Source organism: Bos mutus, chromosome 16, assembly GCF_027580195.1.
Source record: "Bos mutus isolate GX-2022 chromosome 16, NWIPB_WYAK_1.1, whole genome shotgun sequence".
NCBI lineage: Eukaryota > Metazoa > Chordata > Mammalia > Artiodactyla > Bovidae > Bos > Bos mutus.
Genome location: NC_091632.1, coordinates 47262966 through 47289309, shown reverse-complemented (window position 1 = coordinate 47289309; position 26344 = coordinate 47262966). Strand labels below are relative to the sequence as shown.

General features: G+C 40.5%; 2 protein-coding genes across 5 annotated transcripts in view; both read left to right on the top strand.

Moving 5' to 3' along the window:
* Nucleotides 1-8367, top strand: part of FMO2 (flavin containing dimethylaniline monoxygenase 2) — a 44340-nt gene extending 35973 nt beyond the window's left edge. For both annotated transcript variants that reach the window (XM_070385309.1, XM_070385310.1), the window contains exons 7-9: nucleotides 621-973; nucleotides 3698-3770; nucleotides 4755-8367. In XM_070385309.1, the coding sequence (XP_070241410.1) occupies nucleotides 621-973; nucleotides 3698-3770; nucleotides 4755-5100 (772 nt within the window). In that variant the 3' untranslated portion in view covers nucleotides 5101-8367. The remainder of the gene's footprint in view (nucleotides 1-620; nucleotides 974-3697; nucleotides 3771-4754) is intronic.
* Nucleotides 8368-18267: 9900 nt separating this feature from the next.
* The window catches only part of FMO1 (flavin containing dimethylaniline monoxygenase 1), a 38923-nt gene continuing 30846 nt past the window's right edge, over nucleotides 18268-26344 (top strand). Inside the window, exon 1 of one of the 3 annotated variants that reach the window (XM_070385308.1) lies at nucleotides 18268-18359. Coding sequence is in view for 1 of the 3 variants with exons in the window: in XM_070385307.1 (XP_070241408.1) it covers nucleotides 25634-25717 (84 nt within the window). In the remaining 2 variants the exon portion in view is untranslated. Of the gene's footprint in view, nucleotides 18426-25106; nucleotides 25718-26344 lie in introns of those variants that run through there. The other 2 variants (XM_005902397.3, XM_070385307.1) reach the window with 2 other exon arrangements.

The following is a 26344-nucleotide window of genomic DNA, read 5'->3' as shown; positions in this document are numbered from 1 at the left end:
AATCTAAAAAAAAAAAAAGGAAATTCTAGACATGTAACCAGACTTTGCTCCACTATTCATGTTATAATGCTATCCATGGATATTCGAGATCAAGAGATATCCCCAAACTTAATTCTGTGCATTAATTTTCACACTAATCTCTTAATTAGTTTCAAAACTGATGGGAATTTAACAAATGTTTTCTTCCTTACTTATGATTAGATAGAGATTAAATGAAACAGCAAGATAATTAAAGGTATAAAACATAAAGCAACAGTGGAAATATCAGCAGGATAATGACAACTGGAATACTCGGGAATTGATCACAGCCTTTGGCATTTTGTCTAAATCCTTAGGATGTCTCTTTTTTTGCAATGTGTTTTGCCCACATCATCTACATGCATGTTTTCCTTATTTGTTGAAGGAAGAGATATATGACATGTGAATAAAGTCTCATGTGACATGAGAATAAAGTCTGAGAGTAAAGCTTGGGGTAGGCCAAGTTAGACAGTCAAGTTAGAAAGTTTTACAAATATTTCAGAAACCACTCTTTTCTCAGATCCAACCCCATAAAATATTAACAGAGTTCAAAACTCCTCATTAAATACTCCTTTCTGAGTGTTTTCTTCTGTGTGTTTCAGATACCTCGTTAAAGAGCCTGTTGTAAATGATGATCTTCCAAGTCGTATACTCTACGGAGCCATCAAGGTGAAATCAAGAGTGAAAGAACTCACAGAAACATCTGCCATCTTTGAAGATGGAACAGTGGAAGAGAACATTGACATCATTGTCTTTGCAACAGGATATACTGTTTCTTTTCCCTTCCTTGAAGATCTTGTTAAAGTAGAGAATAATATGGTCTCGCTGTACAAATTCATGTTCCCTCCTCAACTGGAGAAGTCAACTCTTGCATGCATTGGCCTCATCCAGCCCCTAGGTTCCATTTTCCCAACTATTGAACTTCAAGCTCGTTGGGTAACCAGAGTTTTCAAAGGTAAGTGAGTGGGTTAGCAGGCAGGTGAGTGGCTGAGGGTTTCACACTTGGTGGACTTTGCTCAAAAACAAGTTTAGAAAAGGAGGTTGCCAAAAAGAAGGTTTCCAACCTTGGCTGCTCTCACAAAACTGGCATCCTAAAAAATTAGCAGAGAATTCAAAAAATAACCAATACTGGGATACAAGAATAAATATCCATAATCATTCCTTTAAAATACTAGAAAATTCAGAGAATTTCAATTGGCATAGTGTTAAGTACATATTACTTTTTGTTGGACTAATGAGAGAACAGTGAAGAAGGAAGACATCTATGACTCCAAGTTTTGCCTATAAAATGTTTATAAATTCCTTGGGATATGTGCAAATCAAGAGACCTAGGGCCTACTCCATACTTAACTTCAAATTAACTCTTAATATCTAAGCACCTCAACCTCACAGATCCCTACAAAGCTATAAAATTATTGAAATATTTCTCTCTGAGCATTGTGTAGCACTTTGCACTTCTCAGAAGACTATCTCCCTGATCCCAGGGTTCAATTCAGCTAAACAAAAATTTATTGAATATTCAGCCCTGTGCTGGAACTTGGTGGCATAGAGACAAATTTAAACGGATCATTTCAAGATAGTAAGACAAATGCTTTGTCAGAGGAATGCATGGAGTATTTGGAAAGAAGAGAAACGGTGCTGAGCAACAGCAGAGTGGGGCTGAGGAAGGGCATGTGGTCAAGGAAGACTCCTAGATAGTTGGGTTTGCCAGGTGCAGAAAAAGGAACCCTTAAGTGAAAACACAGGTGTGATATAGATGGAGAGTTACATGCTATCTGATATTCCTAGAACATGGGGTGTGAGGCAGAGAGGGGTGAAAGATTCTTCTTAGAGAGCAAGGGACCAAAACAGAGGAACCTTTTAAGGCACACTAACAAGCTTCAGAGAAGGCAGTGGCACCCCACTCCAGTACTCTTGCCTGGAAGATCCCATGGACAGAGGAGCCTGGTAGGCTGCAGTCCATGGGGTTGCAAAGAGTCGGACACTACTGAAGCGACTTAGCAGGGGCAACAGCAGCAACAAGCTTGAATACAAAATATAGATCAGCTCTTTCCTAATTTCTTGTTGTTATTTAGTCTCTAAGTCATGTTCAACTCTTGTGACTCTATAGACTGTACCCTGCCAGGCTTCTGTGTCCATGGAATTTCCCAGGCAAGAATACTGGAGTGGGTTGCCATTTCCTTCTCCAAAAGATCTTCCCAATCCAGGGATCAAACCTGCGTCTCCTGCATTGTGGGCAAATTCTTTGCTGCTGAGCCACCTGAAGCCCCTTCCCAAATTTAGCTGGTAGACCCAAAACCATCCAGTGGACCCTTAGGAACCCTGATTAAGTCTGGCCTGAGGACCTAGAGTCTCCACTTAAGAAAGCTCTTCTGCCAGAGGACCCAATGAAAGGTTCTAAGTAAAGACCAGACATTATCAGATTTACATTTTTGGTAGATTATTTCAGCATTAGTGTGAAAGATAGATTTGAAAGGCAAAAGGAATAGAGTCTCAGAGACTAGTGAGAAGGCTGTGTAATCGTCTATACTAAAACATGATACAACCTCAGCCAGGCAAAGAGACAACGTGGAGAAGAGAAATAGTTAAGGATAAAACCAGCAGGACATAATAATTGGCTCCAAGAAGAAAAATTAGAGGAAAAGAGCAGAATCACAGGTGACTTGCAGATCTCAGGTAGTGGAAACTGGATTGAAAGTGGTGTTGTGATGAGGGGAGGCATGTGGAAGAGTATGCAAGCCTAAGCAGGAGGACTTCAGTGATAAGCTCAATTTTGGACTCATTGAATCTGAGATGTCTGATGACTAGCCATATCCAGGGAGTGTTAGTTCTTCAGTCACGTCCGACTCTTTGCAACCCCATGGACTGTAGCCCACCAGGTTCCTCTGTCCATGGAATTCTCCAGGCAAGAATACTGGAGTGGGGAGCCATTCCCTTCTCCAAGGGATCTTCCTGACCCATGGATCAAACCTGGGTCTCCTGCACCACAGGCAGATTCTTTACTGTCTGAGCCCCCAGGGAGCCAAAAAAAGTGAAAGTGTTAGTTGCTCAGTCATGTCGGATTCTATGCAGCCCCATAGACTGTAGCCTGCCAGAGAGACTGACCATTTTTCAGCGTGTCTGAAGCTCCAGGGACACTTGTGACACAGATGGACCCCCAAGCACACAGTGAGAACTCACATCAATCTTTCTCCATCCCCACTGCCCCACCCTAGCTTGTGCCACTCTCTCCCTCATCTGCTTTACTTCACAGCCTCTTAACTGGTCTTGCTTCCTTTAAACTCACCTCCCTGGAACCCATTTTCCAAAATTCAACGCCTAGGAGAATCTTTCCAAAAGGCAAACCTGATCAGGTCACTTCCCACGGCTTCCCACCACCTTCAGAATGGAGCTCAAGCCACCTGGCACAGCTCCCTGGCTTCTTAGGCTCACTTTCCCTCTCCAGCTTCCTCTCTTAACTGCCACCACCCCACCTCAGAGTCCATAGTGTAGTCTGGTGAATCCTGGGCAACATTACACAGAACTCAATGTGACTGGCACACACTGGAGTTCAACAGCACAGCCTCCCTGACTGGTTTAACATGGGTCAGTGGCCAAAATTTACATGTAAGAATCAATTACTAGATAAGGCAATGATACTGATTCAAACCAACTGCTCAACCAACCTTTTATTTTCTAGGCTTATGTACCTTGCCCTCAGAGAGAACTATGATGGAAGACATTATCAAGAGGAATAAAAGAAGAATTGACTTGTAAGAATTTTTTTAAATTCTTTACATAGAACAGTATTGAACTGCTCACAAGAATCACCTAACTGCTTCTTAAAAATGCAGATTCCTGGGACATAACCCAGACCAACCTAATCAAAATCTGGATGAGACTGGAAATTCATATTTTTGTGTTCTTCCAAGGTGATTCTTATATATGCTAGTTTAAGATCCAACTTCTTAAAAATAATCATTTCACCAAACAAGAACATTTTTCCTTGACATATTTTCATTTGTTTTGTATGATGCCTGTGTTAGATTCTATATCTTCTCACACACTGTGGTGGTGATAGTAGCCTGAGTATCTCTGGAAAGTTAGCTGGGGGAACTCCCATCAAAGCAAATTAGAAAGGAGTTGATATGGAATGAAAGTTGAGGATTTATACTTTGTGACACAGTAGAATCCATAAGTGATCTTAAGGATCCATTAAGAATCCATTCCATAAGGAATCCACAAAATTCCATAAGTGATTAAGTATATTGGAAGGTTTACTCGGGGGCCTTACATCACATGTAGGGATTATCTCACTTTCAAGTTCTAATTCATCTATTATATGCCAACCAGAGTGCCAGATACTTTAATAATTTAATAAGAAAATATTAAGCATCTCTTCTGTGCAAGACACCGAGCTACACTTTCATCTGTAATCTGGTGAATCTTTGCAACAATCCTGACTAGTTTTACTTGCCAGAAGATTTGTAGCTGCTTGCTAAATACCAAATAATAATAATGGTTATAAATCCCATCACATTCCTAGAACTTCCATGAATTCAGACTTATTTATTTTATATCCTACTCTCAATTTGAGATGTGGGTCTCCTGATGAAATAAACTAACACTTGCCACCAGAGTCATTCAAAACTCATGTATTCATTCATTCCTCTCTCCATTCTTTCAGCAGCTATTGAATACCTAATGTTCTTATATAACTTAGAATATTTTGTGACTGTCTTTTTTTCTACATTAAGCTTTGGAGAGAGCAATAGCCAGATACTGCAGACCAATCACATCGAATACTTGGACGAGCTCGCTGTAGAGATAGGTGTGAAGCCAGACATCCTTTCTCTCTTGCTAAAAGATCCTAAACTGGCTGTGAAACTCTACTTTGGGCCGTGCAACCCCTATCAGTATCGCCTGGTTGGGCCTGGGCAGTGGAATGGAGCCAGGAATGCCATCTTCACCCAGAAACGAAGGATACTGAAGCCTTTAAAGACACGGGCTATCAAAACCTCATCAACTTTCCCAGTTTCCTTCCTACTGAAAATCCTGGGGCTTCTTGCTGTTGTGGTGGCCTTTTTCTCCCAACTTCAGTGATTTTAATCTATCAGCATAATGCTTTAAGTTTTAATAGCAGTCAGTACCTCTTAAAGAAAAAAAAAAAAACTAAAAGAAAAAATATTAAATCTAAAGTCTAAATTTTAGAGTTGGAAAAAACACAGAGAGAGAAAGAGTTAGAAGAATTAGGTATAAAATGTATAAAACCAAAATTGTGTCATGAAATTTCTTTGCCATCCATCCTTCCCTCAAACTCACCAGACTCTCCAAAAAAAAAAAAAAATCAATATAGTAACACTGGCTGAATAGTGCTGCCAAGCCTGAATAAAGGAGAGCCATGTGGAAAAATAGTAGAATTACACAGGATGAAAAGCACCCGTGGTTTAAATTATTGGAAAATTTAAACAATGTGTAAATATTTAAATTTCTGCATGTTGTTCTTGATAATCCTCTTAGCCAAACTTTATTTGGTCACAAAGTTCTCAAATGTTAAGTCAGGCTCCATTTGCTTCATGGAGAATCACTCAAAAATACCGGAGAAAAAAAAAAAGTGAGAGGATAGACTTAGAAAACAGCAACATTCGGACAGGTTTTTAGGGCCTCACATTAAAAGCTGAGCAAACAGCCACTTTTCTTATATTTGTCTTATATTTTTGAAGGGCTTCCCTGGTGGCTCAGGCAGTAAAGAATTTGCCTGCAATGCGGGAGACCTGGGTTTGATCCCTGGGTAGGAAGATCTTCTGAAGGGAATGGCTACCCACCCCAGTTTTCTTGCCTGGAGAATTCCATGGACAGAGGAGCCTGGCGGGCTACAGTCCATGGAGTCACAAAGAATTGGACACAAGTGAGCAACTAACACTTTCACTTCACTATATTCTGATAGAGACACTGCTGTAAAATTAAAAATAAGCATACCATAATAGACAGATAGATGTATTTATAATATTACCATACATATAATATGTATTTACCATATATATATTGAGAGAGAGACTACTTATCATATAACAATGTGCACATTGTGTATATTATTTCATTTAATTCTCACGACAATTGCATGAGATGGGTGCAGCTCTTGTACCCATTTTACAGGCTATGAAACTGAGACTCAAGTTAGGTAACATGCCCAGGGCCATCCATCTCGTGATGGAGCTGGAATTGGAACTCAGGTTTGCCTGACTCCAGAACTGAATATCATAACCTTGCCCCATAATACTTATTTACAAAAACCTCTACTATTAACAAAATACTAAAGTTCTATTTATAATCACATATGTATTACTTTTGTGGGTCCTTTACGTAGAAAACAATAGTCTTCTCACAAATAAGATCTGATTAATTTTATTTATAATATTTGGGTTATATTTTAGCTAGGTCTAAAATTTGAAGGAATTTACAACAAAATAAATGCTTATATAATAACGTTAAAGATAATCATTTACATTTTCAAAAAACAAGTGTTAAGGGGAAAAAAGTATATTTCCCAAGTAGATGAAAAGTATTTTAATGACTGGGCCTTGTATTTAGCTCTAACTAACTAATAACCAAGGCAAAAAGCAAAACAGTATGTAATCTTTGTCATCTGATAAAAGCAAGCATACCAGCTTGTTAGGAGAGACAGACATTTGCTTAGAACTGAACTTTAAAAATGTCACAAGCAATTCAATGTCAATAGATATTGAGCAACATAATAGATAAATATCTGGTTATAAAACATTCATCACAGCCATTATTTCTACAAATTGTGCTTTGGGAGATTAAACCATGTCACAAGCCCAGAACAAGACCTTCAAATATAGCAGAAAGGTCAGAGATTCAAGATTTAGACAAATTTCTCCTTTTATTCCTCCAAAGCCTTTGGGGTCACCACTCTTCACTTGGCCTAGATTTCTTTCTCAAGTGCCCAGAACAATGTGATGGCAATCCTGTCAGTGGAAACTCTTTAAAGGCTATTGAAATGATACCAGCCTTTAAATACAGGTGTTGTTGTTTTTTTTCATTGCTCCTATAAGCAGATTCCTTTGAAAAAGTGTATATGGTATATATACTCAGTTATCAATTAAAAACCAATTACCTTGCTAATTATTAAAAATCACTTACAAGCCATTATATTAGTAATAATAATAGAATGGAATTTATCAAGGCTTTATAGCAAGAGTAGGCAAACTACTGCCTGTAGGTCAAAACCAGCCCACTACTTAGATCTGTAAATGAAGTTTCACCGGAACACAGCCATTCCGTTTCACTGATTGTCTGTGGCTGCTTTGAAGCTGAAATGACAGCGTTGAGTAGTTGCTAACAAAAACAGTATGGCTCACAAAGCCTAAAATATTTACAGAAAGTTTGTAAATACAGAAAGCTTGCCAGTCCCTGCTTTGTAATGTGCAAAGCTTTGCCCTAATTGTTTTTTCATAACTCACTCATCATTACCACTACCCAGTGAAATGACTATGGTTATTATTCTATTTCTATAGTGGAAGATTGAGAATCAATTGTCAGGTCGATGCTGAATCAGTGGGGTGGCAGGGAATAATACCATTAGGACAAAATTGTTATTCAATTTACATTCTTGAAAATGTTTAGAAAGAAGATAATCACTTGAAATCATTCCAAGTATTCTGGTGCATTTTTTAAACATAAATAGTTCATATCCAGAGCCTGAGATTGATTAAGGAAGACTCATTCAAGTCTGTTCCTTTGCCTCTGTACATCCTGAAACCTGAAAGTATCCTAGATAAACAAACCATCTAAGATAGTTTGTTTCAAACTATGACCCACAGACATTTTCTGCATTAGAATATCTCAGAGAGTTTATAGAAGTGCAGATTCCTGAATAAAATGTAACTGTAATTCAGACCTGCTGGATTAGAATCTCCACTGCAATCTATAGTCTTGATAAATTCTCTGGAGGATTCTTGTGCACATTAAATCTTGGAAACATTGGTTTGAGGCTTCTCAAAAAAACACTGCTTTCAGAGATTAATCCATGAATTTTTCCCCTCCTAAGGCCCAAATTCCTCCTTAGGTTCAGTCTTACAATTTCTTGCTGTAGAATGTTTGTTCTCCTGAGAAGGATGTTAGCTAGCTACCATCTTCTTGCAAAATCTCTCCCTGTGGTGGTTCCCTTTACTAACTTCTGATTTGAACTATTCTTCTCCAGATGATTGGTCCTTGAATTTCCACCCTCAAAGCCAAATGTGTCATATTTGCAGAAAAATAAAGATATTTGAAAAATAAAACTATTGGACCATCATATGTAACAAAATTCCAAGTAATAAAGGTTTTCAAAACTTAATTGAATTATAATCCAGCAGTCACATTATAATGAGGATGGCAAAAGAAGATTCTTCTTCATAACTGGTTTTTCATCCTGGAAGATGTTGCTGCTGGCCTGCAACGCCTTGTACAGAGCTTTTGGCTATTTCCCAAGAGGGAGAATATGTTTACACACAACATACCTCACTTTCTGGTCCAGTCTGCCTTATGACCAGACCATGGATCAATAAGGCTAAAACAAAGGCTTCTGAGATTGTTGTTGTTCAGTCACCAAGTCATGTCCAACTCTTCAAGACCCCATGGACTGCAGCATGCCAGGCTTCCCTGTCCCTCACCATCTCCCAAAGTTTGCCCAAGTTCATGTCCATTGCATCGTTGATGCCTTCCAGCCATCTCATCCTCCATTGCCCACTTCTCCTTCTGCCTTCAATCTTTCCCAGCATCAGGGTCTTTTCCAATGGGTCAGCTGTTCGCATCAGGTGGCCAAAGTATTGGAGCTTCAGCTTCAGCGTCAGTCCTTCCAACAAATACTCAGGGTTGATTTCCTTTAAGATTGATTTTAAGATTCTAATCTCTAATCCTGAGATTAGATTCTACTTAATTCAGTTTAGGTGCTAGAATGAGATTAAATATGCAAGGGTTTTATTAAGGAAAATGACTGCATGAGAGGAAAGAGAGAGATCTGTGCAAGAAAAGGCTGAAAGAGTCACTGAACAGCAATGCAAGTCTGACCCTGAATGAAGGAGAGAGGGAAGATGGGTGGATAGAAACATCATAGACTGTTGTGCAGTCTAAAGAGGAATCGGCAGAGCCACTGGGGACACTTCAAGTCATCAGAGAAGCCCTGACTCTCCCGTGAATGAAATGTTTCAGTCTCTGGGCTATGTCATCACCGACTGAAAGCAGCTCATGGGAAAAGTAACCTGAGCATGAGTGCAGCAATGCATCTCAAGTACCGCAGCTAACGCCCTTGGTTAATCACACTCCCTATTGTGAAATATCTATAAAACACATTCTCATGGTTACCATAGGTTCATAATATTATCTTTATATTCTTTACTTAGTTGAATCAGCATTTTTAGATTAATTTACCTAGTTAGTCATCAGTTTCTTCCACAACCAATTCTGAGATATTAGTGTCCCTTCCCCTTGCCCCAAAACTTCCAGTCCCTAAAAGCCCAGACTCAAAGGTGTTTGTGAGAGTACCAACAAGGAGATGCTATGGAGTTCTCCTTTCCTGCTGACACCTGACTCCTTTCCTCAGAAACCTTCAGTGGCTCTCCATCATTTATTATTCAAAATTCTCCACACTGGCTGTCACTTCCCTTCCCAGCACTCCTCCCACTGTGATGCCGTCACATCTTCCCTCCAATGTTCTCAACACTGCCTCACTAGCTTCCCTTTCTTCACACTATCTACTCTTGCCTTCCCAATACTTTAGTAAGATCCCATCCTTCCTACAGTGCCAGGTCAAATGCTTTCCCCAGTCCCTCCAGCCAAAATATATCTCCTCCCCCTCTGTATTACCAAACCACTTTGTTTCAATTTTGCAATAGTGTTTACACTCCTGCCTTTTATTAGATTACTTCTGTAGCTCCTAAAGAAGTCACCTCAGTTTTCTGAGACTGAGTTTTCTCAACTGAGCATAGAAAAGGGGTCAGATGATCACTAATTCCCAGTAAGTATAATATTCTATGGTTTTATCATAATTTGTTAACTGTCAATTTTTTAATAATGGTTAAATAGAATGTCTTTTGTAGTTCACTAGCACTAACAGCATGGCACCCCACTCCAGTACTCTTGCCTGGAGAATCCCATGGACGGAGGAGCCTTGAAGGCTATAGTCCCTCGGGTCGCTAAGAGTTGGACACAACTGAGCGACTTCACTTTCACTTTTCACTTTCATGCATTGGATAAGGAAATGGCAACCCACTCCAGTGTTCTTGCCTGGAGAGTCCCAGGGACAGAGGAGCCTGTTGGGCTGCCGTCTATGGGGTGGCACAGAGTTGGACATGACTGACACGACTTAGCAGCAGCAGCAGGAGCACTAACAGCAAAGGTGACAATTTTGTGCCAAGAAGCTACCAAACCCAACTTCCAGAAAATACACAGAAAGGGCTGCTTTGGCACTCCTCAGGGCAAAGCAGTAATAGGAATCATATTTTGGAACCAAAGGATCACTGCAAGTCACTGGGTCATTTTAAGGATGGAAGAGAGTAAAGAGAATGCTCTCAGACATGAAAACAGAGATTCAAAGAACTCAGGTCACCACCCAGGGCCACATGAATAGTCATGTCTCCTGAATACCAGCTGGTATTGCTTCCTCTATCAGTTCAAACAAAGTGCAATTAAGACAGGCTGCTTTATCTTGTGGGTGAGAAGTATACACCTAAAACTTGTGTTTTCACACCCAGATATCCACCTATATCTGTCATATATTCTGGGAGAGGAATTTTAGTTATAACTATTAAACAGAGCTTTAATTGTTAGACATTCCTATACTTTGGGCTACTAGCCAGTAGAAAGTAATTGATTCTATAGGATCTTAATTTCTCTTATTGTGGAACTATTTCAAGTTTAGCAACCTAAAGAAACTGGAGAAAATAATAAAAAGTCATATATCGGTCATTTATTATGTTCTAAATATTATGAAGAATTCAATTTAATTTCATCATATTTAATCCTCATAACCTATTTTATATACCGGGAAATTGAGACATAGTGGGCAAAAAGGCTTTTCCAAGTTATGTGGGTTATAAGCAAGCCCATCTGGGTTTTGCTGCCAGAACTGTCTGACTCTGCAGCCTGTGCTAAATGATGATTTGAAGGATGATGAATCAACAAAAAAATCATTTATTATTTCTTCATTTTCCAATGTCCATCTTATATTCAAGGTAAAATATCATGTTAATCAATTTTATCCCCTCTCTACACACCAAGAATGGGGCTGATCCACAAGAGAACTAAGAAGTTGATGAAATGCAAGTTGTCAAGAAGATTCAAAAATAGTTTTAATATATTTGTGTGTCTAATAAAATAACATAAAATTGTATGAATATCTACAGTAAAAAGTATGTTAACTTAGGTATTAAGGTATCTAAATAAGAATGGGGACAACATTTGTTTGAAAAAAATATTCTTACAAGTGCCTGGGGGCAAAAAAGAGAGACTTGAGTTTGGAGCAAAACGAAATTCTTCAGAAGAGAGAAAGGTTCAGGTTTTTTAAAAGAGGATGGAAGGAAAGAAAATAAGAACAAAAAGAAGAAAAGAACCAGCAGGATAGCAGAATGTTGGGTAGGAGGCCATGCAATCTCTCCTTGTGATTCTTCAGCTAGTCAATAAAGCTATTAAATACACACAAACACACACACACACACACACACACACACACAAATACTGAGTGGAGCTAGACATTCTGTGGAATAGAGAAGGAGCTAAGCCCTGCACTTACATTGGTTTGGGACAAAAAAGTAATAGCACAGAGTCCAATGCAGACATAGAGAAGACCGTGCAGTGGCTGGGAATACCATGATGAGCAAGAAAAGCCAGATGCACACTTTAAAGATTTAGATAACTGAGTTCTGTAGTGCTTACAAAGCACTTCCACAATTATTATCTAACCTAATCCTCACCACAGCCTCACGTGTTAGGCAAAACAAGGATGACTGTTCTACTCGGCACAGAATACTAATGAACCCTGATTTCTCACCAGTGTTCTTTCTGCTTCACCCCTCGCTGCTGTTCTAAATACAGTAAGTCCACTAGGTACAAATGAATTCCATTACCAGAGTGCATTGGTAAGTTCAATTTGTTTGTAAGTTCAACCAAGTTAGCTTAGGAGCCCACCAACACAATTGGCTACATAGTACCATACTATAATAGGTTTATTATACTTTTCACACAAATAATACATAAAAAATAAACACAAAAAATAAGAAAAAAAATTTAATCTTATGGTACAGTACCTTGAAAAGCACAGTAGAACCAGTTATATCATCACTGCTTTTATGCTTGCTTCCAGATATCCTGACCTTGAAGTAAAGGTACTGTACTCAGTACTTTGTACAGTAAAGTATACAAAAGCACAACCACTTGTAGAAAATGCACACATGACAATGTACACCAGACACCTGAACTACCTTACATAATTGGACACACAAATGCACATTTGTGCCTTTGAAAGTTCACAACTTGAAGGTTCCCACATATGTCACCATGTAAACATTTCCCATTAATTACAAACTTCTTAGGCAGTTACAAAATATAATAGCACCTTAAGTGTTATAACAGTTTCTAACTCACTGTTGCAGACTTTCCCACAAAACTTTCATCAAGCTACAAAGACATCTAAGGGAACTTAAAGTGGCTGCTATTTGCTCTCATCCTTAGATGGCAGAGGTGTGAATCACTGATTCACCACTGTTGACAGAGAAAAGACCCATTTCAAGCAAAATAATTGGCCTCAAGTAGGCATGGTACAATTTCCACCTCCCCTTTCAATGCTACTGTTCTGCAGGTGTATTCTCACAAAAAGAAAAACAATCTCAACATGAAAGGCACTTAGGGAATTAACTCCACTTAAGAACACGTGTATTAAAATATATATATATATATATATTGAGGCACAGGGGGCTTCTTGATGCTTTTTGTGTGGGGGAGTTGAAGAGTAAGGAGTTGTGACTGTTTTAACTTTTTTAGAGGGAGAAAGAAAAAAATTGCAGTGGGTGGTCCAATTTACAACTGGGACTAAAACTGAGTAAATTCTATGCTCTCTTTTAACTTTGAAATTCTGTGACTTTAAATATGAACAGAACAGGGGAAGAAAGGAAGGGAAGTGAGACTTCAGAAGATTATTTAAAAATGCAATGAAGGAGCAAACAAACATCCCTCTAGTGCATCAGTCATTACAAGCAAGGTGTGATGCATTAACAACAAATCCTTAAATCTCAAAACTCTGAAATAAGACAAAGACTATTTCTCTCTCATGCTATATATCCATTGGGAGTTAAGCTCTGCTCATCATAGTTACTCAAAGCATCAAGCTAATGGAACAGCCATGTTGAAAGTTTCTCCTTACCACACTGAAAGAAATGAAAGTTCTATGGGATCTCATGCTGCTGCTGCTGCTGCTGCTGCTAAGTCACTTCAGTCATGTCCAACTCTGTGCAACCCCATAGACGGCAGCCCACCAGGCTCCCCCATCCCTGGGATTCTCCAGGCAAGAACACTGGAGTGGGTTGCCATTTCCTTCTCCAATGCATGAAAGTGAAAAGTTAAAGTGAAGTCGCTCACTCGTGTCTGACTCTTGGCGACCCCACGGACTGCAGCCCACCAGGCTCCTCCATCCACTGGGTTTTTCAGGCAAGAGTACTGGAGTGGGGTGCCATCATACCAGCAATTAAATCCTCTGAGCCCAGAAAAGACACTTGCTACTTTGGTTCACAGTTCACTGACCATGATCAGTCACATGTTCCCAACCAACCACTAACAGACCAAGAAGTTCAATCCTACCATGTACCCACAGAGCAGAAATTCCAAGTTACTTCCTAAAGATCACTATCATCCACCAGTTCAGTTTCTTAGGGTCTAGGTTTGTTTCAAAAAGGGGCCCGGATAGATTTCACCATTCCAAGGACTCAGTCAGTCAGTCAGTTCAGTCGCTCAGTCATGTCCGACTCTTTGCGACCCCAAATATCGCAGCACGCCAGGCCTCCCTGTCCATTACCAACTCCCAGAGTTCACTCAGACTCACATCCATCGAGCCAGTGATGCCATCCAGCCATCTCATCCTCTATCATTCCCTTCTCCTCCTGCCCCTAATCCCTCCCAGCATCAGAGTCTTTTCCAATGAGTCAACTCTTCACATGAGGTAGCCAAAGGACTGGAGTTTCAGCTTTAGCATCATTCCTTCAAAAGAAATCTCAGAGCTGATCTTCAGAATGGACTGGTTGGATCTCTTTGCAGTCCAAGGGACTCTCAAGAGTCTTCTCCAACACCACAGTTCAAAACCATCAATTCTTCAGCGCTCAGTTTTCTTCACAGCCCAAGTCTCACATCCATACATGACCACTGGAAAAACCATAGCCTTGACTAGACAGACCTTTGTTGGCAAAGTAATGTCTCTGTTTTTCAATATGCTGTCTAGATTGGTCATAACTTTTCTTCAAAGGAGTAAGCATCTTTTAATTTCATGGCTGCAGTCACCATCTGCAGTGATTTTGGAGCCCCCAAAAATAAAGTCTGACACTGTTTCCACTGTTTCCCCATCTATTTCCCATGAAGTGATGGGACCAGATGCCATGATCTTCGTTTTCTGAATGTTGAGCTTTAAGCCAACTTTTTCACTCTCCTCTTTCACTTTCATCAAGAGGCTTTTGAGTTCCTCTTCACCTTCTGCCATAAGGGTGGTGTCATCTGCATATCTGAGGTTATTGATATTTCTCCCAGCAAACCTGATTCCAGCTTGTGCTTCTTCCAGCCCAGCATTTCTCATGATGTACTCTGCATATAAGTTAAATAAGCAGGGTGACAATATACAGCCTTGATGTACTCCTTTTCCTATTTGGAACCAGTCTGTTGTTCCGTGTCCAGTTCTAATTGTTGCTTCCTGACCTGCACATAGGTTTCTCAAGAGGCAGGTCAGGTGGTCAGGTATTCCCATCTCTTTCAGAATTTTCCACAGTTTATTGTGATCCACACAGTCAAAGGCTTTGTGGCATAGTCAATAAAGCAGAAATAGATGTTTTTCTGGAGCTCTCTTGTTTTTTCCATGATCCAGCGGATGTTGGCAATTTGATCTCTGGTTCCTCTGCCTTTTCTAAAAAACCAGCTTGAACATCTGGAAGTTCACAGTTCACATATTGCTGAAGTCTGGCTTGGAGAATTTTGAGCATTACTTTCCAAGGCCAGGGGCAGCAGCCGGGAGGAGCAACCCCACGTCCAAGGAGCAGTGGCTGCATGGGTGCAGGAGAGCCTCGAGGAACTATTCCACGTTCAAGGTCATGAGGGGTGACAGTGAGGAGATACCCCTCATCCAAGGTAAGGAGCAGTGGCTGCGCTTTGCTGGAGCAGCCATGAAGAGATACCCCACGTCCAAGGTAAGAGAAACCCAAGTAAGACGGTAGGTGTTCCAAGAGGGCATCAGAGGGCAGACACACTGAAACCATAATCACAGAAAACTATTCAATCTAATCACACTAGGACCCCAGCCTTGTCTAACTCAATGAAACTAAGCCATGCCCGTGGGGCCACCCAAGACGGGCAGGTCATGGTGGAGAGGTCTGACAGAACGTGGTCCACTGGAGAAGGGAATGGCAAACCACTTCAGTATTCTTGCCTTGGGAACCCCATGAACAGTATGAAAAGGCAAAATGATAGGATACTGTAAGAGGAACTCCCCAGGTTGGTAGGTGCCTGATATGCTACTGGAGATCAGTGGAGAAATAACTCCAGAAAGAATGAAGGGATGGAGCCAAAGCAAAAACAATACCCAGTTGTGGATGTGACTGGTGATAGAAACAAGGTCTGATGCTATAAAGAGCAATATTGCATAGGAACCTGGAATGTCAGGTCCATGAATCAAGGCAAATTGGAAGTGGTCAAACAGGAGATGGCAAGAGTGAATGTCGACATTCTAGGAATCAGCGAACTAAAATGGACTGGACTGGGTGAATTTAACTCAGATGCCCATTAGATCTACTACTGCGGGCAGGAATCCCTCAGAAGAAATGGAGTAGCCATTGTGGTCAACAAAAGAGTCCAAAATGCAGTACTTGGATGCAGTCTCAAAAACGACAGAATGATCTGTTCGTTTCCAAGGCAAACCATTCAATATCACAGAAATCCAAGTCTATGCCCCAACCAGTAACACTGAAGAAGCTGAAGTTGAACGGTTCTATGAAGACCTACAAAACCTTTTAGAACTAACACCCAAAAAAGATGTCCTTTTCATTATAGGGGACTGGAATGCAAAAGTAGGAAGTCAAGAAATACCTGGAGTAACAGGCAAATTTGGCCTTGGAATACGAAATGAAGCAGGGCAAAGACTAATAGAGTTTTGCCAAGAAAATGCACTGGGCATAGCAAACACCCTCTTCCAAGGCCTCAAGTACAACTAATTGACAATAAACCCTAAAATTAGGAAGAAAAAAAAAAAGGAAGGTGCTGTTGAAGGCCAGTCTTTTCATTTTTAATTACTTTAAGTTTCTTGATAATTATGGAAAATGAGATGCTATGATCAATGGCTAGGTTTATACACAACCAACACTATAAAATTTTTGTTTCCATTTATGTTAGCAGCTTGCCTGGTAAGGCCCTGAGACCTCCTTGGTGGGCACCAAAGGTGCATGTACAATCAAGGTAAATGCCTAAGTACTGGAGTTTGAGACATTAATCGTGGTCCTGGCTCTCAAGGTATCCATGACTCAATATCAAACATATTTTGATTTTTAAAAACACACTTGAACTAATAGTTGTCTTGAAGCCTTAATTTTGGGGTAAAAATTAAGCTTTGAAATCATCCGAATACTATCATCTTCATAGCTACAGGAAGGCAGCTGAGCTCAACAAAGCCAATAATGCCATTTTGGCGCCACGTCTTCAGTAAGCCAGAAAAGGCAAAGGGTAAGTGTTGTGAGCCAGCAACAGACCCAATGATACAGAAGGCCCTCTGAATGTAGGGCTAAAGGGTGTAGTGAAACTACATTGAAAATCAAGGGGGAACAACAAAAAAAAAGATTTGTCTTTCCAGAAGCTTCTCCATGCTTCAGTCTTACCAATCAGTTTTGGAGTTTAGTCTCTGTACCTGTGGAAGTCATTTCAATATTGTAAATCAAAAATCAAGACACCTTATCTGGTCTAGCAATAGCATCATCATCATCACCATCACAGCCTCTATACAGATTCATCCATTCCCCACCACAACTGTGTGAGGCAAGTATTATTATGCTTATCTTAAACTGAGGAAATTAAAGGTTTAAAAAATTAAATAATTTTCCCAAGATTACTCTAATAGTGCCTGGTGAAACTTTACTTAAACCCAGGACTTCTGATGCCAAATATTGTGCTCCTTCCACACAGTTGTTATATTTCCCAAGTGCTTTGGCAATCATCTGCATTCAAGTCTTTAAAGAGGAGAAGCTGGGATAGACATATACATACTACTACATATAAAACAGATAACTAATGGGGACTTACTGTATAACAAAGGGAACTCTACTCAGTACTCTGTACTGCCCTATATGGCAAAAGAATCTAAAAAAGAGTGGCTATATATAAATGTATAACTGATTCCCTTTGCTGTACACCTGAAACTGACACAACATTGTGTATCAACTGTACTCCAATGGAAATTAATTTTTTAAATAATAAAAACATATAAATAAATTAATTAACAGAAAAAACTGAATACTAATACGGGTGATGTATGATTTGGAAACAATAAGCATTTTCTCTAAATGAGAAATGGATCAAAATGTTTAAAAATGACTCTTCAGTGTAGCAGCTGTTGTCATAATTGCCTTATTTTATTTATCCCCTCCTCTTTTAAGAATGAAATCTAGGAACAATGAATATGCTGCTGTGACTCCCTAAAATAATTTCTCTTTTGCAGGGAAAAGAGTGAGTCTAAAGTACATATCACCAGTATTTATCTTAGCATTTCACTGTTGCAATTAATCAAGTTAAAATATAAATAATGGCTAAACTTAGATTGCAAATTCTGCATAACATTCTTTATCCTAGACAGGGTTCATCCGGTGTACCCAGGATGCCTAGGACAACATTGGCTCTGGATCATTCAGTTCCATTTCTGCAAACTGTGGCCAGGACTTGGCATCAGGAATTTCAAGTACATAAAGTAAATAACCAGATATAACCTCTGATTCTTTTGCTTTAGGGAGGTGGGGCCCAGATTTTTCCTGTTTTGTTATTGTGCTTCAGGACAGAGTCAACTCAGCAGAATGCCACTCCCTTGATCTGTGGAGAGCTATAAAGTCACTCCCCATCCCAAAGGACAAAGAGGGGTAAGTGCTTGAGTACTTGTATCAGGACGGTAAAGTCAGATAGTATCGAGTCTTCTGTGTACACTGGTAAGTACATTGCTGGGTAGACTACTAACTGGTTAATCAAGGGGAAAACATGTATTCCTAATGCAAAGGGAAATCAGGACTTTTTCTTAAGAGCTTTCATTAATAGCTTCTAACTTGGTGTTAGATAATGGTTTGGGGGTTTGTCTACCAAATATTGGCGTGAGCTCAGAGACAGAGGCAATGACCCCTCCCTTTTGAATCTGACCAATTTATGTTGCATGTTGTCTTTTTTTCACTCAGTTAAATTCACAGGAGTATAAATTTTAAGAGTTGCAAAACTCTCTTGTAGATATCCTGTTGAATGCCATCTGATTAACAGATGGAAAGACTGTCTGTCCTTTGTTATTTGCTAGTTTCCGCCCCCCCCCCCCACTGGAGAAGGCAATGGCACCCCACTCCAGTACTCTTGCCTGGAAAATCCCATGGACGAAGGAGCCTGGTGGGTTGCAGTCCATGGGGTCGCTGAGCGTAGGACACGACTGAGCGACTTCCCTTTCACTTTTCACTTTCATGCACTGGAGAAGGAAATGGCAACCCACTCCAGTGTTCTTGCCTGGAAAATCCCAGGGACGGCAGAGCCTGGTGGGCTGCCATCTACGGGTCGCACAGAGTCGAACACGACTGAAGTGACTTAGCAGCAGCAGCAGCAGTTTCCCCTCCAGCCAAGGGAATATCTGTGGCCTTGTAACTGGTATGGTGAATTTAGAACCTGGCGGAACTTTTCTTATCAGGTGGTTGTGTTTTGGAAGAAGCTGGAGGAGGGGGAAACAGCTGCTGGAGGTTAGAAATCCCAGGGGATTTCTAACCTCCAGCAGCTGTTTCCCCCTCCTCCAGCCTCTTCCGAAATACAACCACCTGATAAGAAATGTGTGTATATGTCCATGTGTGAGAGAGAGGACAAGAGACACAACACAGGACAGAGAGACAGAAAGAGAGAAAGGGGAAGGGGCGGGTGGGTAATGTACAAATAAAGGAATGGTTACAAGCCTGTCTGGCTTCCCTGGAGGCTCAGAGGCAAAGAATCTGCCTGCCAGTGCAGGAGATGAGAGTTTGATCCCTGGGTTGGGAAAGATCCCCTGGAGAAGGCAATAGCAACCCTCTCCAGTATTCTTGCCTGGGAAATCCCATGGACAGAGGAGCCTGGCAGGCTACAGTCCACGGGGTCACAAAAGAGTCATGACTTAGCAACTAAACAAGAAACCTGTCAGCACCAGTGAAGATGGTTTCCTTTGAAATACATAGATGAGTCACACCAGAAACCTTTTAACACTGGTTAACTGCTGGACTAGGTATAGGATCGGAGAAGGCAATGGCACCCCACTCCAGTACTCTTGCCTGGAAAATCCCATGGATGGAGGAGCCTGGTGGGCTGCAGTCCATGGAGTCGCAAAGAGTCGGACACGACTGAGCGACTTCACTTTCACGTTTCACTTTCATGCATTGGAGAAGGAAATGGCAACCCACTCCAGTGTTCTTGCCTGGAGAATCCCAGGGATGGGGGAGCCTGGTGGGCTGCGGTCTACGGGGTCGCACAGAGTCGGACGCGACTGAAGCAACTTAGCAGCAGTAGCAGCAGCAGGTATAGGATAGTTTGCATTTCTTGACACCAGTAGACAAGGTCTCCTGACCAATTAAAATATATTCAGAAGGGAAGACTATAACCCAAAGATTCCCAGACTTCCTAGGTTTAAGGGGCTCTTTAGTGTGCAAGTAATTTTGTCACAGGGCCCCCAAGCTATAGTTCCTCTTATTAAATAGTCACATCCAAACAACTTATGTATTTCTTTTCTTTGTATTTGTATTTTTATTCTGTTCTCTGTATTTATATTTTTGTTCTTTTTCAATCAACCTTGTAGTTGTTTGAAATAATAATACACAAACTTAAAGGAAAATGTTATTTTTATTTTATACTTGAATAATCGCAATTACTTAATAATGAGGTGCACACAGCACTGCTCAACTCGGAATCAGATCAAATATTCATTTCCTGTTCTACCTCAACTGTTCACTTTTTAACATTGCAACAGTCAGAAACCTAGCTTTGCAGAGATGTTACATTATGGAATAGAACACATCCCTATATGATATAAAAATTGTGGACTACCTCCAGCTAATACTTTGGTATTCAACAGACATGGAGTATTACTACGCTTTCCTCAAATTTTTAAAATAACTCAGTACCTCTGCACACAATTCTGGGAATGACAGCCCTAGCCTCATGTTCTAACCCCTATATCATCCTAATAAACCAACGGAGGCACTCAGTCTGACTATGGTACATTATATTTTCGCATCTTACTTCTTTTGAAGTAGAGGCAGTGATGTAAAATGCTTAGGAAAACACCAGTGGTTTGTTTGTAACCCAGTTGGTTAAAAATCGGTGACTTTGATGTAACCGACAGTAATTTCTCAACTCATTTAGCAATTTTGTGTTGCTTAAGTTATTTTGCTTGATGTTTTTTATAAACTCACTTTCATCCAGTGGACACTTCAATTTGGTCATACTTTTTATTTTTATTACTTCTTTCATATTTAGTCAGCTTTGATGAGGCTTTCTTCATTGAAATAATGATGATGGTGATGATACGCTGCTTTTAAAACCTCCGGCAAAGGAATGGCCAAATTTTTATTGTGTATTCACATTAGAAGCAATAGTATTTTTAATATTCATTTTGCATTAGCATGTGAAATAACACTAATCAGTGGCATTAGAGTATTTTTCACCTTAATAAAATTTCCTACCCTGTTATCAATCACTTTGTCTAACCTACAGCAGTCACTGACTAGAAATGATTTTTAGTTAAAAGAAATAATAAAGGCAGACAATACTTTTTCTAAAAAGCACTTATTAATTTTTTTAATCACTTTGGTTTCATAGAAGTATCAATACTTGAAGAAACGGTTGGAAGCATTAATTTTCATTAGCATGTGAATGCAGTAGTCACCTTGAGTGCATATGTGCTCATGTATTCTCATGTTCACTTTTCCAAACATGAGAACAATTCATGTGAGACTATGGACACACACCAAGTAGATCTGAAATGAAAACGTAAAGAAATAAAAAGAAAAGTCCTGAAGGGTGATTTGAAACCTGTTTTTTCTCCTTTTATCTTTTTCTCTCTTTCCCTTTCTCTCATCATCACTTCTTTTATTTCCCTACTCATTTCCTTTACTTGCTAGAACACAATCTTTAGCTATATATTTCTAGTTGCCCCAATACTCTTCTATTCCAAATAAATAAACTCAAAATTGTCAAGTCAGATATCTACAAAAATATCAGATTCAAGAAAATGCTCCTGAATATGTAAAAATAACATGGCAACTTCTATTCTGAGATAAGAATGTCCCAAGTACTGTGCTAAAGTGTTTTACACATCTGTTGATTCATTCTTACAACAGGTTCAACTTCTAGCTATATTTTTTATTTATTTTTATCAGAATATAATTGCTTTACAATGCTGTGTTAGTCTCTGCTGTACAGTGAAATGAATCAGCTATATGTATACATATATCACTTCCCTCTAGGGCCTCCCTCCCTGCTCTCCCGAACATCCCATCCATCTAGGTCACCACAAAGCGCCAAACTGAGTTCCCTGTGCTATACAGCCAGTTTTTGCTAGTTATGTATTTTGAGAAGGCAATGGCAACCCACTCCAGTACTCTTGCCTGGAAAAATCCTATTGACGGATGAGTCTGGTAGGCTGCAGTCCATGGGGTCGCTATGAGTCGGACACGACTGAGCGACTTCCCTTTCACTTTTCACTTTCATGCATTGGAGAAGGAAATGGCAACCCACTCCAGTGTTCTTGCCTGGAGAATCCCAGGGACGGGGAAGCCTGGTGGGCTGCCATCTATGGGGTCGCACAGAGTCAGACAAGACTGAAGCGACTTAGCAGCAGCAGCAGTGTATATATGTTCTTGCCCGGGACAGAGGAGCCTGGAAGGCTACAGTCCATGGGGTCACAAAGAGTCAGAAAAAAACCGCCACGCACACAGCAACACGCCAACCAAGTGTATATATATGTCAGTCGCAACTAGCTTCATTTTAGAAGGAAACCGAGACACAGAAACAAATTACTTGTATAACATCATACTGCTGGCAATTAGCCAACACTAAACTTCCAGCTCAGGTCTGACTCCCAAGTACCCTGCTGCTGCTGCTGGTAAGTCACTCCAGTCGTGTCCGACTCTGTGTGACCCCATATATGGCAGCCCACCAGGCTCGCCCGTCCCTGGGATTCTCCAGGCAAGACCCAAGTACCCTACTTTCCCATAAAAAATCCAGAGTGATGTTTACTTCTACAAAAAGGCTGGCTGCATCTGGCCCACACTGAGTAGCAGTTATGACCTGGGGAGGGACTTTCTATGGATTGTACATTTGATAGAAAGTCATTTTGAGGACAGACTGTCTGACCCAGGATATTAGCTCCCAGAAGATATTTACTCAATTATTTTTTTAATTAAAAAGATATAAGGTGATGAATTAATTCATTGTACCTGTCAGGAAATCAACCCATTGCCAAATATTTATGCAACTACTGTCCAGGCCAAGCATGCAGCTAGATGCTATGAGAAAATAAGAGACTGGTCACAGAAAATGGCCTTCTGTGAAGAAACATATAGGCTTATGCAGAAAGAAGACTAAACACATACAATCCAGTAAATCAACACAGTAATGTAGTCCTCTCATGTGGGGAACATGCTATTTCTTACAGGAGTCAAAAGAATAGCCCTCCTTAGAGTCAAGCCTCTGTAGAGTCAAATGGTCATGATGCCTCTATGGCCGATCTCTGGCCCTTACTCTCACTGCTACCTCTCTCTGGAGGGCACTTCCTCCACTCCTCTGCCCACTGGAGTTCTTTTCATCATTCAAAGCCGGGAGCAAACAGTACGCTTCTGTGTTGCTTTCCTACCTCCCCAAAGTCAGTATTAGCACCTCTTTCATCATGTGCTTACTGCAAAGCACACGTGAAACATCTCTGTGTTAGCACTTGACACAGAATGTGGTACTTATTCTCAAATCTTACTTTCCCACTGAATGACAGCTAAAGAAGGCATCATGCCTTATTGGTACCCCTGAATACCTTGCCTAGGGCTTAGCAGCATAGAAGCCCCTCATTGAGTATTTGAAGGGTAATTAATGAGAAGGGTAATGAATCTGGCTTGATAAGACCCTATAGGGCATTAGATTCCACCCTCCACATTACCTACTAATTTCCTACTTATGAAATCTCCCCCAAAAACCATCCTACAGACTCTGTCTGAACAAAATAAATATCAGCTTGAAATGCTGAAAAGTGCTTATATTGACCTAAAATTTGCCTCCCTATAACATCTTCAAATCCATAATTGGCCGTAATTCTAATCTGTCGATGATGATTCTTCAAATGTTTAAAGGCAAATATTTAAAGTACTGTGTCAGGCCCTTGGAATAAGAGTCAGTACAGATACTCTCTTTTATAAAGTGAGCTCAAGGCAATTCCATAAGCAACTAGAGCATGACTTCCCCCAAAGGGAATCTACTAACTTTCCCCAGTAAATCAAATCCAGCTGAAGCAAATTGGCTCTATAACACTTTCACACGATACCTAAACAAATGGGCCTTTTCATTTCATTCAAGAAATATTTGTGGAGACTTCCTTGGCAGTCCAATGGTTAAGACTGCACTTCCACTGCATGGGGGCAAGGATTCAATCCCTGGTTGGAGAACTACGACCCCACATGCATACAGAGTAGCCAAAAAAATAAAAATTTTAAAAACATATATATATATAAACAGAAATATTTGGGGGTACTAAGCATCAATTGCACTCATCTCACACACTAGTAAAGTAATGCTCAAAATTCTCCAAGCCAGGCTTTAGCAATACGTGAACCGTGAACTTCCAGATGTTCAAACTCTTTTTAGAAAAGGTAGAGGAACCAGAGATCAAATTGCCAACATCTGCTGGATCATGGAAAAAGCAAGAGAGTTCCAGAAAAACATCTATTTCTGCTTTACTGACTATGTCAAAGCCTTTGACTGTGTGGATCCAATAAACTGTGGAAAACTCTGAAAGAGATGGGAATACCAGACCACCTGACCTGCCTCTTGAGAAATTTGTATGCAGGTCAGGAAGCAACAGTTAGAACTGGACATGGAACAACAGACTGGTTCCAAATAGGAAAAGGAGTACGACAAGGCTGTATATTGTCACCCTGCTTATTTAACTTATATGCAGAGTACATCATGAGAAATGCTGGGCTGGAAGAAGCACAAGCTGGAATCAAGATTGCCGGGAGAAATATCAACAACCTCAGATATACAGATTACACCACCCTTGTGGCAGAAAGTGAAGAGGAACTCAAAAGCCTCTTGATGAAAGTGAAAGAGGAGAGTGAAAAAGTTGGCTTAAAGCTCAACATTCAGAAAACGAAGATCATGGCATCTGGTCCCATCACCTCATCGGAAATAGATGGGGAAACAGTGGAAACAGTGGCAGACTTTATTTTGGGGGGCTCCAAAATCACTGCAGATGGTGATTGCAGCCATGTAATTAAAAGACACTTACTCCTTGGAAGGAAAGTTATGACCAACCTAGACAGCATATTGAAAAGCAGAGACATTACTTTGCCAACAAAGGTCCATCTAGTCAAGGCTATGGTTTTTCCAGTGGTCATGTATGGATGTGAGAGTTGGACTGTGAAGAAAGCTGAGTGCCAAAGAATTGATGCTTTTGAACTGTGGTGTTGGAGAAGACTCTTGAGAGTCCCTTGGACTGCAAGAAGATCTAACCAGTCCATCCTAAAGGAAATCAGTCCTGGGTGTTCATTGGAAGGATTGATGCTAAAGCTAAAACTCCAGTCCTTTGGCCACCTCATGCGAAGAGTTGACTCATTGGAAAAGATCCTGATGCTGGAAGGGATTGGGGGCAGGAGGAGAAGGGGACGACAGAGGATGAGATCGCTGGATGGCATCGCTGACTCAATGGACATGAGTTTGAGTGAACTCCGGGAATTGGTGTTGGACAGGGAGGCCTGGCGTGCTGCGATATTTGGGGTCGAAAAGAGTTGGACACAACTGAGTGACTGAACTGAACTGAGCTGAAGCATCAATTACGTTATGTTCCAAGTGCAGCCCTAGACCCTGGGGTCACAGCAGAGTACGAATCAGATGACGTCTCTGTACTTGTACTACTACTCTGTGTCTCAATCCTGAAAAACAAAAGATGTATATTCAGTTTTGTGCAACAAGCTCCTCTGTGAAACTTCCTTGTCTCATGGCAAATGTTCAGGAAGATAGTATCTTTGAGGTAATTTTGCATCTACTCTTTGATCCATCTGGTTTAAAAATTTACTAACTTGGGGAGAGAAAAAGATCACAAAAAAATTGGGGGGAACAACAGCTAAAATCACATGATAAAGAGTTAAGCTTGTGCGTGTTGACCAAAATGCTATAGGAATTTAAAGAACAGAGGCTCAGTGATGGGAAAGGCAAAGAGGAAGCTGATTTAGGGAAATGTTTTTATACTTAAAATAGCTTCTATTTATTGAGCATTTTCTATGTCCCAGGAGCACTTCTAAGCCAACTGTCATGTGTAATTGACTCACTTGATTCTAACAAAACCCTGCAAGGAAAACACTACTATTTTCTTCACTTTATATGATACACAGAGGAGTAGAATGATTTGCCAAAGTCACAGACAATGTGGTCCAGAGTCTGGTTGCTTAACCCGGGGGTTCTCAACCCCCTGTGGCCTGTTAAGAACCCGGCCACACAGCAGGAGGTGAGCGGAGGGTGGGTGGGCCAGCACAGGTAGCGACACTTCCTCTGGCCCTGGCCATCGCTCCCCCATTGCTTTCATTACCACCTGAACCATCCACACCTGCACCCTAATCCCTGGAAAAACTGTCTTCCACGAAATCATTCCCTGGTGCCA